This window comes from Haliotis cracherodii, unplaced genomic scaffold, assembly GCF_022045235.1.
Source record: "Haliotis cracherodii isolate W230 unplaced genomic scaffold, xgHalCrac1.p SCAF_10, whole genome shotgun sequence".
NCBI classification, from domain to species: domain Eukaryota; kingdom Metazoa; phylum Mollusca; class Gastropoda; order Lepetellida; family Haliotidae; genus Haliotis; species Haliotis cracherodii.
In genome coordinates, this window is record NW_027266265.1 from 41,426,883 (window position 1) to 41,443,757 (window position 16,875).

Consider the following 16,875-nt stretch of genomic DNA (forward strand, 5'->3'; position numbering starts at 1 on the left):
GTTCCAGCAACCTCAGATGTCGCCGACCAGCACGTCGCTCTGTTCTCCAACCACGGCATCGACAAGCACGACTTCAGTGGGCACAGGGTCATCACAATTGGCGTCATCGTGAGTGGAGGCGTGTCATCTTCTCTGATGAAAGTCGCTTTTGTGTCTCCCATGCAGACGGAAGAGTCAGAATTTGGCGGCGTCGAGGTGATCGTTTCGCTGACAGAAACGTTGTGGAAAGGGATCCATGGGGTGGACCTAGCGTCATGATATGGGCAGGGATTGGACTTAATGCCAGACTTGGACCCGTGTGCTTTCTGAATGTTGGTCAAGGTCGGGGACACGGCGTCACTGCTCAGCGGTATATCGACCAAGTGATCAGACCCCACGTTGTTCCATTTTTTGCACAACATCAACACATTTTCCAGCAGGACAACGCTCGTCCCCATGTTGCCAGAGCTACAATGGCCTTTCTGCAACAACACAACATCCGTGTTTACCGGGGCCAGCTCTCAGCCCTGATCTGAACCCCATCGAACATTTGTGGGATGAGGTTCAAAGACGTCTGCACAATGTGCGCCCAGTCGCTACAACTGCCGATGAACTACGCAGAGCTGCTCTGGGTGTGTGCAGGAGGATCCCTAGGGCCTTCACAAATCGTCTGATCCACTCAATGTACAGGAGATGTGTGGCAGTGATCAATGCTAATGGTGGTCACACCAGGTATTGACAGACATTTTGGGTATTGACCCGAAATTGTGTAAGCCTTTAACATTTGAAAAAAACAATTATGTCACCTGCCTTTTAATCCATTAAACTGTCTTCAGTCAATTTTTTGTCAATCTTGCCCTATTAGTATTTCTTGTCTTTACTGTTGAAAATAAATAACATGTATACTGCAAACTCGACTTGCGTTTCTTTTGCGTGTGAGTATAGTTACAAAAATATAAACAGTTCATTAGTTGGGTTTTTCTGATTCCCTTTCTTGTCTTCAAGCCATTGAGAATTTTTCCTGTCAACATTACTTTTACATGCCATTATAGAACCACATAATGATTTTGCTACTGGCCAGTACGACATGATCTTTTGTTGGTTAACCCAATGGCTGATGCTGCAGCCAAAGCAGGACTCAACACAATCTGTGACACCACTTCAATTTCCATACAGCGTGTATAAACCTGAGATCACATGTCACATCAGAGCTCTGATGCAAACGAAGTGGGACACCCAAGTAGGTATTAATATATTACATGAAATTAAACCAAATATTGGTTACACCTACTTCGGTTGTCATTACAAATTTGAAGAGGTCATTATTCGACGACGTGGTATTGGCCACAGCAGATATACCAATGACTATTTATTGAAAGGTGAGGATGATTCGTTTTGTATCCCTTGTGATGCCAGAATCAAGATCAGGCATGTCCTGCTTCACTCTATTGATTTTTCCATTACAAGGGATAAATATTGCAGTGTAAACGTTAATTCCAGTTCAACTTTACTCAGAGAACTAATTCACAAATTTGGATGTGAAAAGTTATGTATTTTATTCATCGGTAGTGCATGATTACAGCTGAGATTGTTCGTGACTATGCCTTCTACAGGGGTTGAAATAAAAGTATTGTAAGACCACCTCATTCAAAGTATAATAATATCTACCTATATTTATATTCATTTAAACTGCAGAATATTTCTGGCTTAACTTGCAAAATCGCCTGTAACAAAGGGAAGGTGTATATCCTGCTGGGGAACCATGCAGGAAGCAAGGGGTACCGTAAGTCTCCTTGGTCCCTAGTTTGGTGACCTCACTTTTGTTGCTCGCGATCTATAACCTTATTTTATTTCGTGCCGTTGCTCCAATAATCAGATATTTCTACAACTAGTTTTAAGTCAAACAGTGATATATTGCTAGCTGTTATGCTGTCCTACGTTTTCTTTTTGAAAAAAAAATGTATAACTTGCCAAAGTGACTTAACATTTACCTCAATTACTAGTTTGCTCAAGGAAAGATAATTGTTCATATCACAACTGTTTATTAATTTAATCAACAATCCATGTCCCCAATGCGGGGACAGGTTCCCATCACATCAACAGCCTTTATATAATTCTCCCTCTAAGCCATTCTTAAAACAACATTTAGATGTATTGCGTCGATAAAGCACGGGTTAACAATTACTCAGCGTACACAGGTATGTGATAATGGTCAACGAACAGCCACGGATTATTAATTACTTCATTGCGAGTGCTTGCTACTTACTAATGTTTTCACTCAGGCAATGTTACCCAGTTTAATTAAGTAAGTAGGATATGCTAAGTTAAACCTTTTTCGTGGTCGCCTGGTGTCATCGCCATTTCATAACGATTCATCAACACATGTTCATGATCTTGTCGAAATCGCACATGTACAAGTACTCCGCTTTCACCAATGTGGAAAAGTGCAGTACACTGGAATTCCTTCACACAAGCTGACATGCAATGAAATAACTAATATGCTTCTCAAACACATCAGTGGCGGTGGGGTAGCCTTGTTGTTAAAGCGTTTGCTCGACATGCCGAAGACCCGGGTTCGATATCCCAAGTAGGTAAAAAGTGAAGCCCATCTCTGGTGTCCCCGCCGTGATATTGCTGGATTATTGCTAAAAGACGTGTTAAACCATGCTCAATCAATCAATCAATCAATCAAATCTCCCTTAAAAAAGGTGGAGATTCGATTTGCAGAGTTGTGTCCCTCAATCGGCAAAGGATACTTTGATTAGATGCCTGATCATGATTCTTAGTTTGGGAGTACCAACCCGTGCTTGTGGGCTTTAGGCTTCCATCTTCAGGGACCCGTGAAGATCCGGGGTGGAGTAGGTCTTCAGCAACCCATGCTTCCCGTAAAAGTCGACTATGCTTGTCGTAAAAGGCGACTAACAGGATCGGGTGGTCAGGCTCGCTGACTTGGTTGATGCATGGCATCGATCCCAATTGCGTGGATCGATGCTCATGATATTAATCACTGGATTGGCTGGTCCAGACTCGATTATTTACAGACCGCCGTCATATAGCTGGAATATTGCAGAGTGCGGCATTAAACAACAAACTAACCAACCAACCCATCTTCAGATTTCCTTCAACAACACCACATTTTTCCCGAAATGACGTTACGCACCCAACTCGCGCCCAGACAAAAACAGGTACCAACGTTATTTGGGAAATATTACAAATGTAGAGTATGAATTAATAAATGAACGGATTTGTGTTTTTATTCCTTTCAGATACATCAGAAGATTACATCAACAGAGGTTATGCTGACATACTTGAAAAATAATATAGAAATAGAAATGTGTCAGTTTTTCATGCACCCCCCCCCCCCCCCCCCTCACATATAGTTGTGAAAACCCTTGCCCCATTTTGTTTTCCGCCGTGTCATTTTTTTCACCAAGGGCTGGAGCTGCAGGAATATTGCTCGACATGAAGGGAACGCTGACTATTGGAAAGTAGATGCCACCCCTCTTGATTCGTCACTCTGAATCTTTATGCACAGAACTAAATATGAAACAGATGAATCGTTCTCACTGGTCTCACGTGCAATGGTATCCTTATAGTAAAGTGAAAGAGCAAGACAGACAGTTGTATATAAACGTGACAGCAATTGTGCTCTCCTTCTGATACAGCTTGCAGTTCCCAGTAAAGGAAATGCAAACAAAATATATTGACAAAGTTCGCAAAACATGTTCGTACCGGAAGTGTCCAGCTCTTTAGCGGGTGTACCATAGCTATCGCTTCACAACCCTACTGACACCCATGCAAGTGTATTGTTGCATGTGCTTTTGTAAGCTGCATATAGTTTTACTGCATAATGCTTCATTTGAGAAATGAGTGAAGTTTGAAGTGGTCTGCCCGTTGATTTTCCGGATTACGTAAAGATTACATCCGATACTGATCCATCATCATGTGCAAGTGTAATTATCGTCCGATCATAAACAGGAAGTTGTCCTTCAAAGATCTGTTTTCTAGTTTGTCCTCCACTCCATGTCGCTTTCTGTGTTTTTGCCATGTAGACGTGGGCGTCATGGCTGCTCTCACACGCTGAAACATGAGAGGTTGTACAACCAAAGGTAACAGAACAGATAACATAAGGGACATGCACCTACAACTTCACATGCGAAGACAAATGGGTTCAGTTTGTACTCTATCATCTGAGAAAAATAAGCCAGAGCGTTAAACCTCCATTAATTTACAAATGTAGGACATACTGATATGGCATACCAACCTGAGACAAGGACCCTTCCATCTTCAGTATTTGTATCACCATGGTAACTGGGATAGGAACAACGGACACGAGGGCAATAAACCAGCCGAAGATGACGGCAGACCCAGGGTAGTGGTACTCGCCATATGTTGGCGGCTTGTAAAAAGCCAGAGTAAAAACCAAAGCAACCTGAAAAGATATGTGCTAGTTACCACCTACATGTACGTCCTACACAATACATTCGCCTTTCAGTGTGGCATCACTTGGGTGTGCCAGGATTCGTATATCGTGGGTTCAAATGTCAGATTCGCCTTGATTAAGGTTGAATATATTTGTTTGTCGGCACCATACCCGCGGTCCACGGTGTTATAAAAGTGATTATGGTCTCATCGTAACATCACTTAGTGCTTTCCTCCCACCATCCACACACCATCATATAACTAACATATATATACTTATCAAAGTACTGTACCACTCACCCATTCACACACTCACTCACTTACTCACTGCTGTGGTCTACATCTTTAAGAAAAGAAAGTGTCCTATTTTAGCTTCTTTAATGATATAAATAAAGCGACAAAACTATTTCCATATCCAATAGAAATCTCTGCAAAAAGCAGATTCGATATTACGATGTTTGGTATCATCACTATTTGAGGTGTTGGCGAATTGGTGAGCGTATCCTGCCCTATGGTCGGCACCCGTCACAAAGACATGCAAAGGAAAGTTAATTGTTCACCTAACAAAACACGGGAACATATGGTACAACTGGAACAAGGGACAAAGATCGGACATCATCTTTGTCACTGCACTGGAAAGAGCATGCTCGATTGTATCTCAAAAGTTGTGAAATGTGGACACCAAAGGCTGGAGCTACAGGAATATTGCTTGACATGAGGGTAGGCTAACTATTGGAAAGTTGAAGTCATCCCTCTCCTCATACAGTTTTGTCGAGAGTGTTTTGCCCTCTGAATCTTTATGCATAGATCTAAATATGAAACAGATGAGGCGGTCTCACTGGTCTCCTTTATTTCTAGTTCCGGTCGGTACAGCAGATGAAGGAAATTGCCTATTTGATTGTTATTGAACGATATTAGATCATCGATATAGCTGAAACTTAAGTTAAACTTCTAGGCCAAATTACTTTGTTTTGTCTTTGCCAATCCGAGCGGAAATGATGATTCATAAAGAAACAGATCCGCAAGAAGGAGAGCGCAATTCGTGCTAACAGGCGAGCTTCTTCTTGCCTAAATGTCTAAACTTCAAATTTTATGTAGATGTTATTAATAAGATAATCAAGCTATTCACATATTTGTTTTCGCAGACAAATTGTCCCAAACCTCTGAATATAGATACGTAACTGTGCAGCCAGACTTTAGATGACTGCTGGCTTGGACAGCATGGGTTTATTCCAATTCCGTTTCCTTATCAATGACAACATCACGCACTGAAACCCACTCTGAAAGACATTCAACAGGTTCCTCTCCTCTTTTGGCCTAATTTTGGTATATTCTTCGACAGCATGCATAATGATTTTAAAGTTGGTAGAAGGCTGCTCACGGTATTTTGCTCACGATAGTATGCACAAATTGCAGGGCAACTTTCAAAAAGAAAGTCGCATGTCCTCTGGCAACCTGAATCAAGCTGTTATATGCATGTCTTATTTCATTGCCATGAACATGAGCTGCTAGACAATTTCAAGTTGCATCCATATCTGGTGTAACAAATGTACAAGCTCCATAGCATTTGTATTATGGATATATGTATTATGCTTTGCCAGAATAATAACGTTAAGAAGTTTTTCAATGTGACTTTGGCTTTGGCTTTCGAACTTGACGCCGACAGAAAGTGTTTATGACGTAATATTAATAATTTCGTTTTCCTGAGAGGGTAATTCTAATCTATACTTAATCATGAATCCAAAGACTCAAGAATTGTGGATGCAAGCTGTGACCTTAACATTCGCCAAAAAGATGCGAGAACATGTCTAGTTACAAAATTGCATTCAGTAGGCAATAAATCTTGACTGTTCGAAAACAGGTTGTTTTCTGACGAATTATACCGAATATACCTGGGTACTAGCCATGGTTCAGAATGTGATCTCTTGTGATCCAGATCTCCAAAAGAGGCCAGACGCCGACGGAGAGATAAAATATATAAAGTGTCATAACACAATCAACCATAAGCACTCCAGCCAGTGTGTAAAGATGTTGTTTTGACTCCTAATATACAGGGCGTGATTCTTGACTAACAACAGTCTCCAATCACATATCTATCTACTAACAACGGTTTCTAATCGCATTTCTATCTAAAAACCTGGGTGGTGTTACAAATATGAACTCTCCATACCACAATATGAATAAGCTGCAATTTTACAAAAGTAACAATGCCCTTTGACACAACTATGACATATGACAGGCATTTATATCGATATTTATGCTTTGATTTCCCATAAAGTATGTTTCTGGAGATTTGAGCCCTGTTTCGTAATGAGATCTCTGACTGCGTTCAGTAAGGTTGACATGAGAAATGAGACATGCAGATGATTACATATCAGCCAACGACATGGCCTCACATGTTACTATCTACGACGGAACGTCGGTGCTTCGACCCCCTGGCCGCATCATACTAACAGGAATTGAAACATGGTACTTGCTATTAGGAAAGGACTAGTTGGCACGGTATAACAATGTATAATGTGTCTGAGTGTTATCCTTGTTACGCTGTGCCATACCTAGATCAATAAAACTGGCATAATTACAAGCGGACACACGCTTATGTGCATGCACGTTTTGAAGGCGACGTTAAAACTCATTCACCCCGCCTCAAATCACATCACATCAGAATACTTACAAATAAGAGGACGTTCATGCACGTTTTGAAAGCGACGTTAAAATTCATTCACCTCACCTCACCTCACCTCACCTCACCTCAGAATACTTACAAACAAGAGGATTGGGAGGAGGATGAAGCACACTAATTTGTAGATTACAGGGAGGCGTTTTCCAACCATTTTCTCAACATCAGCAGAGAAACGCCCAGCGCCTGACAAATGCAAACATAAAAAGAATCAAGGTAAATGGAGTCAGGTGCTTATACAGAAATAGTATAAGCAAACCTTTATACGGAAATGGTATAAGAAGCCATATAAAAATAATAGAAATTACATGTACAGAATAGCACTAGAAATCATATGCATCCCGTCCGCAGTCATATACCTGTTAACAGAAATATTGACATTTACTTTACAGAAGTAGTGTCACGGTTCATATATACATACAAAGAGTTTAAATCAAAAGTATTTCCAATACTGTACATATCACAAACCTTTTTTTGCAATCGAGCATGCTCTTTCTACCAAGATTAAAAGAGCGTCATACATCTCTTGCTCAAAAGTTGTTTGATCAAGGTTACACCATTGAAGGCCTCAGTAGAGCTTTTGAACAGTTCCGGGGCGGTCGGGTAGCCTAGTGGTTAAAGCGTTCGCCCATCACGCCAAAGACCCGGGTTCGATTCCCGAGATGTGTGCAAAGAGTGAAGCCCATTTCTGGTGTCCCCCGCCGTGATATTGCTGGAATATTGCTAAAAGCGGCGTAAAACCATACTCACTCACTCACTCATTTGAACAGTTCCATGGTAGACATGTGGAGGTTATTTCCAAATGTGACGCATCAGGGACAAACATAATGTTAGATGCAAATCCCTTTTCATTTTTCCATATGTTCCCATGTTTTTTTCAGGTGAACAATTGAATTGTCCTTGCATGACTATTTTTGTGTCTGTGACGGGTGCGGCAGGGCTGGGCAGGATACAATCACCTTTCCGCAAACACCTGGTGTCATCACTATTTGATAGTGATTCATAGACATGCTCATGATACAGTCGGAATCGTACAGTCGAGATTTCTCATGAATATTGAAAACGTTTTGTCGTTTTTATTTACCGTAGAACCAACCGACACCCACACATTCCAGAATGGCAATGACGAAACAGGCTACTGCACCCATGTACCAGTCGACCAACTGGAACACGTAGACTCCACCCTGGAATGTAGTCATCTCATCCAAATATCCATCAACATTTTCCATCGCAAGAGAAATTCTTTGTCTATTTCGAAGTAAGATTCTTCTCATTATGAGTTTGATTTATTGTGATAGCACAAAGATATTTTTTTAAAACACAGAAATCTGCACGGTCAAATTGGATCTCACTATGGTCAGCTCAGTGGTGTGGCTGATTGTCTGAGAGATGACCCCAATGGCGTGGGACTTGGCTCACATGATTGACCACTGGTTTGTCTGAATCCAACTCGATTATGACAGGCCGCCGTGATATATAGCTCGACTAATACTGACTACGTCATAAAACTACCACTCAATACATAGATAAATCTCATGGCTACAAACATTTCTTGCCATCTGTTTAGCCACATGCGTTAATTTTAACTCAGATATTCGTATCACCATGACAAGTTTAATGAAGATATAAAACTGGTTATTAAATTACTTTCAAAATGTAGATGAAAAAAATATACAAATTAGTGGAAATGTACTTACAAAGTATATCCTGATAAATGATAATATGTATGTTGTCTCAAATCTTTATGAATATCGTTTCTAAATAATAAACGTTTACATAAACAGGGAAAATGCAGATTGTGTATGTAATATTTAATCACCTTCACACATTCAAATAACTTTAGCAAAATTGGACACGTACTCAAACGTATTCCAAATATGGTTAATGTTACGAATATTCCTTTTAGCTTGGAAGGTGCTGATGCCTCAAAAACATTTAGCTCACAAATGTTTCTTGTATTTAATTTATTAATAAGACTTGGTATGTACCACATGGTGAACGAACCACAGGACAAATGGAATCAATAAGTAAAGGATCTTTTGGCTAAGTTTTATAACAATCAACAAAACTTACATGCGTGGTGAAAACAAGGCCAGCAATGAACACAGCTCCCATAAACACAGCAGCCATGATTGACTGGAGATGCCGTGTGTGAAACCGCCGTGGCAGGAGATCATCCATGCAACCAAGAGCTGTCTCCACATATCCAAACTGTCCACATAAAATGCAAAAGGAAAATACTTAAATAATATGTCTCTTCAAACAAAATAGAATATTAAATGGTTAGGCCCTTAAAGGAGAGTTCTCATTTTTCTGAAAGCAATTAGATGTCGACGTAAAAAAACATAAATTCGACCTGAACCCAATGCAAGCATTTGCTGAAAGGGTCGACTGGTTTTTTTTAATATTGATAACGAAATAGGATAGTTGCATTCAAAGACGTTGTTTTTGTTACCATGGAGTCGACAACCATCATCAGCATCGTTATGAAGAAGAAGATAGACCACAGCTGAGGAAGCGGAAGTAGCGCAACTGCTTCTGGGTAGACGATGAAACCTATGCCAGGACCTGCAACCATCCAGATGTGAAAATCTTAAAACGAAACTAGTGTATTGAGTGCAGTCCTTGTATGTTTCAATATGCCCATTTCCACAACATTTAAACTCCTATACTAAGTCGAGTTTCATGATCTGGATCAGTCTTGATTACGTATTCAATTCCACATTACAATTGCTTAAGAACTCAAATTATCTTTGTGTGAAATCATTCGATTCTGAATATTCGGATAGGGTAGGCAACATCTAATGGGAAAAATGTTTTTAATTGTTCACTCGCCTGAAGTTATGACGTCAGCTACAGGTTTCTGTAAATCGTGAGCCAGGAAGCCCACTGTTGCGAAAACCACGAAGCCAGCAAATACACTCGTCAACTCGCCAATCACCGTTACGATGATGGAGTCCCTGTATATATAATTGTCCACGGTATTTATTGATTTTTTGGACATACACGTGTCACTTAATGCTACTGATACATTCATATCACGTGGAGTTAACAAGCAGTACAGGAGGTTAGATTTATTACATTAGGTACATTATTGAAGGTGAGAAAGTACTCTCGAAATTATTAGTCTTTGGTTTGATGTATCTAATCGTAAGAGTATCGGCTATTTAAGTTACACGTTTTTACCTGCATAAACATATTTCTTTAATTATTTATTTTGATGTCTGTTAGTTTAACAGGCACTGGAGTCTAATGGAGTCAAATGAAATCGGAAAAGCAATTCACATGAGCTGAGATTCTGATGCCATTCCGTTGACTACAAGCATACACATACCGTATCAGATTGGAATGGAAAGAATTGTGGCTTGCCATGACAATAAGGGTACCCCACGCCGTACCAACAGAGAAGAATACTTGAACAAGAGCATCTAACCACACCTACACAAACAGAGATACATGTATTCAAAATGGTGTACATGCATGGGGTACAAGGTGGTTATATACAGTCTCTAAGTATGGACACCATCAACCAGCATGTATCAAAACATATGACCACATAAGGAATACTTATTTGAATACGGGTATGAGACAATTTTCAAAATTTAATAAAGATGCCAGCTACATTTGAAATCTTCACAAGATAAGAATCTAGAATTAACCATATAATTAACCATGATCGTTTAGGTGCGACTACACACCTGAGGGTGCTGTAAATGGCTGAAATCCGGGGTCAGGTAGAAGAGAATCCCATCCACGGCACCAGGCATCATGCACGACCTCACCAACAGCACCAACAGTAGGGCGTATGGCATCAACGCTGTCACATACACAACCTGTTCACAGATACAGACACAACCTCAGCACAGTACCCTTGGCAAAGACAATACTTTTTTATAGATGATTGTAACGGGGATTGATATTTTACGCCGCAGTCACCACGGCCACTATATGCGACCAAGATTGTTACAGTTCCATTGGTTCGTACCATAACAAACACTTCACGACGTCCTGGGACATAATCATCAAGGTTCAACATTGCAACCACATAATATTCTGATTGCATTTTTTCCAAGAATCGGACCTACGAGGATTGGACTGTATGGATTATGGATGTCATGGAAGACAGAGACATGATTAAATGTCTCAAAAAGAGGGGGGTTAAAATGCCATTACACCAAATGAATGTTACCTTTCCCAAGGATTTGATTCCTTTCATGATGCAAAGAAAGACGGCAACACACGTGATGAACCAGCAGATGACGAGATGTGGTTGCAAAAAGCCCAGGTCGTCTATCCCGGACGAAACACCTAAAACTTTGTACCTGAGGATGTATGGTGCTTAATAGAGCATAGAGGAGGATGCGAATGATCCGAGATGATATGAGAACTGTATCTACAGGTCAGCTTAAAGCCTCTCTTCACCATTATCATACGGGTTATACCAGATAATGATTCGTGGTTTGTCAATACAAATATTTCACAACAGAATAAAGATTACAATACTTATTATTGTTCTGGGTGCCGTTGTACAAAGGGATCTTAGCGCTAAGGTGATCGTAACTCCCATACCTTCACATAGACTTGCGACAGTCGTAGCGCTAAGGTTGCTTTGTACAACGGTACCTTTATAAGATAATGCTTTGGACAACGTGTCTAACCTAAAAGGTTGGATGCTTTATGCAAATATTTATTGCCATCTCAATGATGCATGCTGACTATGCTTATACAAAAGGGTACAGTACACAAAGAGTAGTTTTATGTTTGGATAATCCCCTGTAAAACTTGATCGTAACCTTAGCTTTGTTGTAATTATTTATTGTTATGTAAACGAATGTAATTTCAAAATAACACTCACTGCCAAAACTCCTCTGTTGATGTATGCCCCAAAATATTGGTAGTTTCTTGTGTTCGGTTAATGTGTTCATATCCGGTGTTTTCATTTGGATAATGTGAAATGTTGATAGCCTCTATGGGTGTGGTGTTAGTTAATATAGAAGTGTTTATTCTTTTTTCTCCTACAGCAATACAAGGCGGTGTGTTCCATGAGTTGTCACACGTGGTCCAGGGCAGGACGGTTGAGAAGGAGCTGTACAGGTAGTAGAGGGCCCAGGCAAACACCATGCTGTAGTACGGGACGATGATGCAACTGATAGACAGTATGCAAAATCCAACACCTAGAAATGTTCAAATAATCATATAATGTATATATCCATATACTCACATGATTGTTCGCAACCCGACGTTTGTCATTGAGATGGAATACCACAATAATGTGTGCCCGATATAGATGTACCCACAACAACGAAGATTAATATAATTATTACCGTAACTATCGCTAATAGTGAGTGAGTGAGTGAGTTGGGTTTAATGCCGCTTTCAACAATATTCAAGTTATATCGCGGTGTGTCAGCTTAATGTTGGAGGAAAGCCCGAAGTGATGCATGTGTCAGACGTCTACCACTTCGGTGAAACCAATGAGCACGGGTATGATGCTGACAAACCTAGAAACATAATCGGGGCGAACCGGGATTCGCACACCCACAATCATAGGTTTCTGGCGTGCCCAAGGGACGCAACTTTGCAAAGCGAATCGCGGCGCCTTAGACGACTGGGCCACCCGTGCCCCCACTATCGCTAATAAAGTAATTACACTACTGTACACTTGAATATATTTGAAAAACTAAATTTCTTCTATACCTACACATACTAAAAGTAATATGTCTCGATTGTATGTTCACTGGTACCATGGGTAGGCATAACATCAAGTAATTGGGACTCACAGACTTCATGCTCACAGATAATCAGTAATTACTCGTATGTCGTAGCATATGTTGGTAGTGTTAGAGGATATTCAGAATAAACTATATACTGGTTTAAAATTTTCAAAAGCATAAGTGTGCCATCCACACTTTAGTCAACGAATTATGTATAGATAGACATTTATGTCCTTACCTTTGAGGATTGGACACATCGCCCAAACCTTAATTGGACCCTTAGCAGAAAACTGACCGAGAGCAACTTCCAGAATGAAGAGAGGGATTGCTAACACAGTTGTAGAGATGAAGTAAGGTATCAGAAACGCCCCTGTGAAGACACAGATGGTTAGCGAAAAGGTTAAGTATATCAGTAATCGTAGTGTGAAGCCTGTATTAAATTCAATAACTGCTCCCACCTCCCCAGGTCTTGGTTGTGAAATAAATAGACATTAAAATAGATATACCACTGACAACAAATAAGGGAACTAATGATCTGAATGTAGCTACCGTTGAGATGTACATGTACAATACCGTACGTCAATATCCCAAGTATATCAGCAAATCAAAGAGTGTAATTTCTCGACTGTGGAACAAATAATATTACACGGTTGGAGTTGAGCGTGAGCGTGGCAGGTCTAAAAACGACACCAAGACAAGGTGCTCTCATTTCATTAATTGCACTATGCAAACGAGGCAAATCTGCGACTGTTATTAATAGAGACTTTCGTACAAAATAACAGGAAGGCGAATTTCAACATCTAACGTTAAAACTGGCTCTGTGCAGCCAGCCCAAAAGCAAGGCGTCCTAAGAAAGGAGTACCCGAGATAACCATAGGCGCCAAAGATTGGGGTGTGCTAGGCAACACCAGCAACGGGCTGTGCGCCAATGGCCTTACAGAGACGAATCAGGCTTTTGATGTCAGAAATCGTTATGTTGTGGCGTAGTGGCAACAATTCGTGACCATAATCGGTTTGGGGGCGATCGTATCATGGTGGTCTCTATTACGCAAGTCAGTGGACGCACGAATGTCTAGTATTTGTCACAGTCGAATGATTTGGATGGTACACGTGCTCCGTTTTTTGAGTCCAAGAAACAGTGTTGGATGCAGGCAATAAGTCGGTGGTTCCCGATAGGCAACCCGCCCTCACTTGGCAATTAGATCTAGTCGTAGAAGGCGTCCACATTTATAACACCCTCGCATGCTTGTATATAGGAACAGCCAGCCTTCTAGAAACTGTTACCTCGTGAAACATCTCGAACCAGATAGCCCTCCCCAACAACAACTCAGGTAGGTAACCCCAATTTCTTGTTGAAGCATACCACAAAATATTCTAATCACATTAGCTGATGATGATGATGATGATGATGATAAAATAAATGATAAGGAGGAGGATAATATAAACTTAAACGGCAAATGACACAACAAATTGATAAAATAACTAAATACATACCACCTCCATTCTTTTGACAGACGTAAGGGAACCTCCACAGGTTACCAAGTCCAACTGAGAATCCAAGAACAGCAATGATACCTTGAAACTTGTTGGACCATTGTGGTTTCCTTACATTCACTGATGTTTCAATTCTACGTGAATCATGTACCTGAAAAGAGGGTTTGTCATATGATTTACTTTACTGACGTTTTAGTGGTGGTTGACAAAGGCAACGTTTATTTCATTGAGTCGCGTGATTAGAACTGATATTCAACTAATCATTGATACAATTATTTGTATTCCCCCTGTATATTTCATACAAAATGAAGACAACTGAGTGTATTAGAGACGAACATCGTCTTACCTTCCCTTTGGCGCCAAGCTCGGACAAACAAGTGTCTTTCTCCTCATCCGCCATAGCTCTGTTGAAGAATTTATCTGAATTACTCACTATTATTTGAACGAATAAACATAATAATTTCAGGATATGAACTTGTACATGGTATCCACAATACCACAACTAACCATGTATATATTTAAGTAGCTAACTGTACGAAATGCTCGACTGACCACACCTGGATGCATGACCATGGACCGATGACCAACATTCCTCATGGAATGTAGAAACTGAACAGCGAGAAAAGGGAATTCATATTCTCACGCAAACAATGCTTCATTTGTGCGATAATTACGAGGAATATGTCACATCACAATCAATAAACCAATGTTCGTTTCCAAAAGAACACTCACAGTGTTGTGGATACTTTTTTGTCACTCTGAATCTGTGTGCATAGATCTAAATACGAAACATGTGAGACGGGTTCACTGGTCTCTTCTATCTCTAGTTCAGGTGGGTAAATCAGTGGAAGGCAATTGGCTATGGGACAATTATTAAACGATATCAGATCAACGGTATACCTTAAGCTTAAGATACACTTCTTCTTCCCCCTAATAGACCGCCTCCGTGGTCTTGTGGTAGAGCGTCCGCCCGGAGAGTGGAAGGTCCGGGGTTCGATCCCCGACCGCGTCATACCAAAAGACGTTAAAAGATGGTACTTGTTGTTACCCTGTCTGGCGCTCGGCATTAAGGGGCTAAAACAAGGACTGGTCGGTTCGGAGTCAGTATACTGTGTCTGAGTGGGGTATTCATGTTAATCTACGGCATGGTATCTCAGTGAGCCAGCACTATAAATCGGCATCAGTCCGGACTAGTACAAGCAGCCACACAAACACACACACGTACATGCACGTCGCTATATGAGTGCAATAATCTTGGACGCGACGTTAAACCCCATTTCACCCACCTCTTCCCCCTAACAGTGTAACAAGAAGAGGAGTAGAATTGGTGTCATTGGGGATGACCATTTCTTTCCCCAACATTTTACATAGATGTTACCAATGAGAAAAACACCATTTCACATATTGTTTTCTCAGTAAACCTAATTTTGGACAATTATGCTGAACCTCTGAATACAGATAACTATATCTACGGGGACCACATTTAGTAGCAAATATCCAGTGGATGAAGTTTCTCACTTAAGGAATGCTATACTTTAACGAATAGGATACAATATGTAAGCTATTAACAATCAAAGGTATTTTATATACTCTGAGTAAGCCTGCTTTCGGTTTTACTAGTTTCATGGTGCCGATCACTCGCACATTAACTATCTTTTAACAGAGATGTCCAAACACTGGAAATATATGTTATATTTGTGGTGAGTGAGTTAATGTTTTACGTCACATAGGCAATATTTCAGCCATATCGTGACGAGAAGTTATACATTATTAATACATATATTTCGACTAAATAAAAACCTGTCATCGATTGATAGTAAAATAGCTAGAATATCACAGATTAATATTTAAAACTAGCATACATAAAAAGATACCACTAATTGTAACAATACAATATAAAAGGGCGATAGATCGCAAGCAACTGAACGTAGATCACCATACAGGGGATCATGGGGACTTACAGTACCTTTGCCACCTGTATGGACCCAAGTAGGATTTACACCATACCTTCAGTGGCTGGCGATTGTACGCAATTTAGCCATCAGTTAAAATAAACAAATATACTACGTAAAAAAATTGTGCTTTGAATAAACGTACTTTCGCTTATATATCCTCTCAGGGGGACAATAATTTTACGCTACTTCAACCCCCTTTGAGTATCCAGCCACTAACCATATAAGTTACAGATTAAAAATCCTATAATCAAATGAGAACTAATACTATTAAAATATCCTTAAGAGATGATGATTTGAAATAAGTATGGTAAAATCAATACAATCAAGCAGGACATGCTTAAACCGTGATTCTTTCATCACAAGGGATGCAAAACGGAGGATCCTCACCTTTCAATAAATATTCATGACTGTATCGGGAATGGCCAATACGACTTCGTCTTAAAATGACCTCTTCAAATCTGGACTGACATCCAAAGTAGGTGTAACCTCTGTTTGGTTTTATTGCATGTAATTTAATTATACCTACCTGGGTGTCTTGCTTCTTTGAATGTATTTGATGAAATATCTAATGATAGTTTTATAATCACTGTATGGGATAAGAAGTGGTGTCACTGATTTGTTGAAAGCTGCT

At 40.2% G+C, this 16,875-nt stretch overlaps 1 protein-coding gene across 1 annotated transcript; it reads right to left on the minus strand.

Moving 5' to 3' along the window:
* Positions 1–3,936: 3,936 nt before the first annotated feature.
* On the minus strand, positions 3,937–14,689 carry LOC139450691 (sodium- and chloride-dependent GABA transporter 1-like). Its single transcript, XM_071232497.1, has 14 exons — positions 14,636–14,689; positions 14,290–14,440; positions 13,034–13,165; positions 11,937–12,255; positions 11,271–11,403; positions 10,780–10,914; positions 10,416–10,519; positions 9,917–10,041; positions 9,537–9,649; positions 9,155–9,292; positions 8,166–8,265; positions 7,167–7,267; positions 4,244–4,411; positions 3,937–4,059 (listed from the first exon to the last, which is right to left on the minus strand). Exons 1-14 carry the CDS (start codon positions 14,687–14,689, stop codon positions 3,937–3,939), a joined length of 1,896 nt encoding a protein of 631 aa, XP_071088598.1.
* Between the last annotated feature and the right edge of the window lie 2,186 nt (positions 14,690–16,875).

Excerpts from the sequence above, each read along its gene's own strand:
- LOC139450691 (XM_071232497.1), bottom strand. The coding sequence starts at position 14,689 with ATGGCGGATGAGGAGAAAGACACTTGTTTGTCCGAGCTTGGCGCCAAA. Across the intron at positions 14,441-14,635 it reads AGCTTGGCGCCAAAGGGAAG|GTACATGATTCACGTAGAAT; the intron begins GTAAGACGATGT and ends CCCTCTTTTCAG. Across the intron at positions 9,293-9,536 it reads TGATGGTTGTCGACTCCATG|TTTGGATATGTGGAGACAGC; the intron begins GTAACAAAAACA and ends TTATGTGGACAG.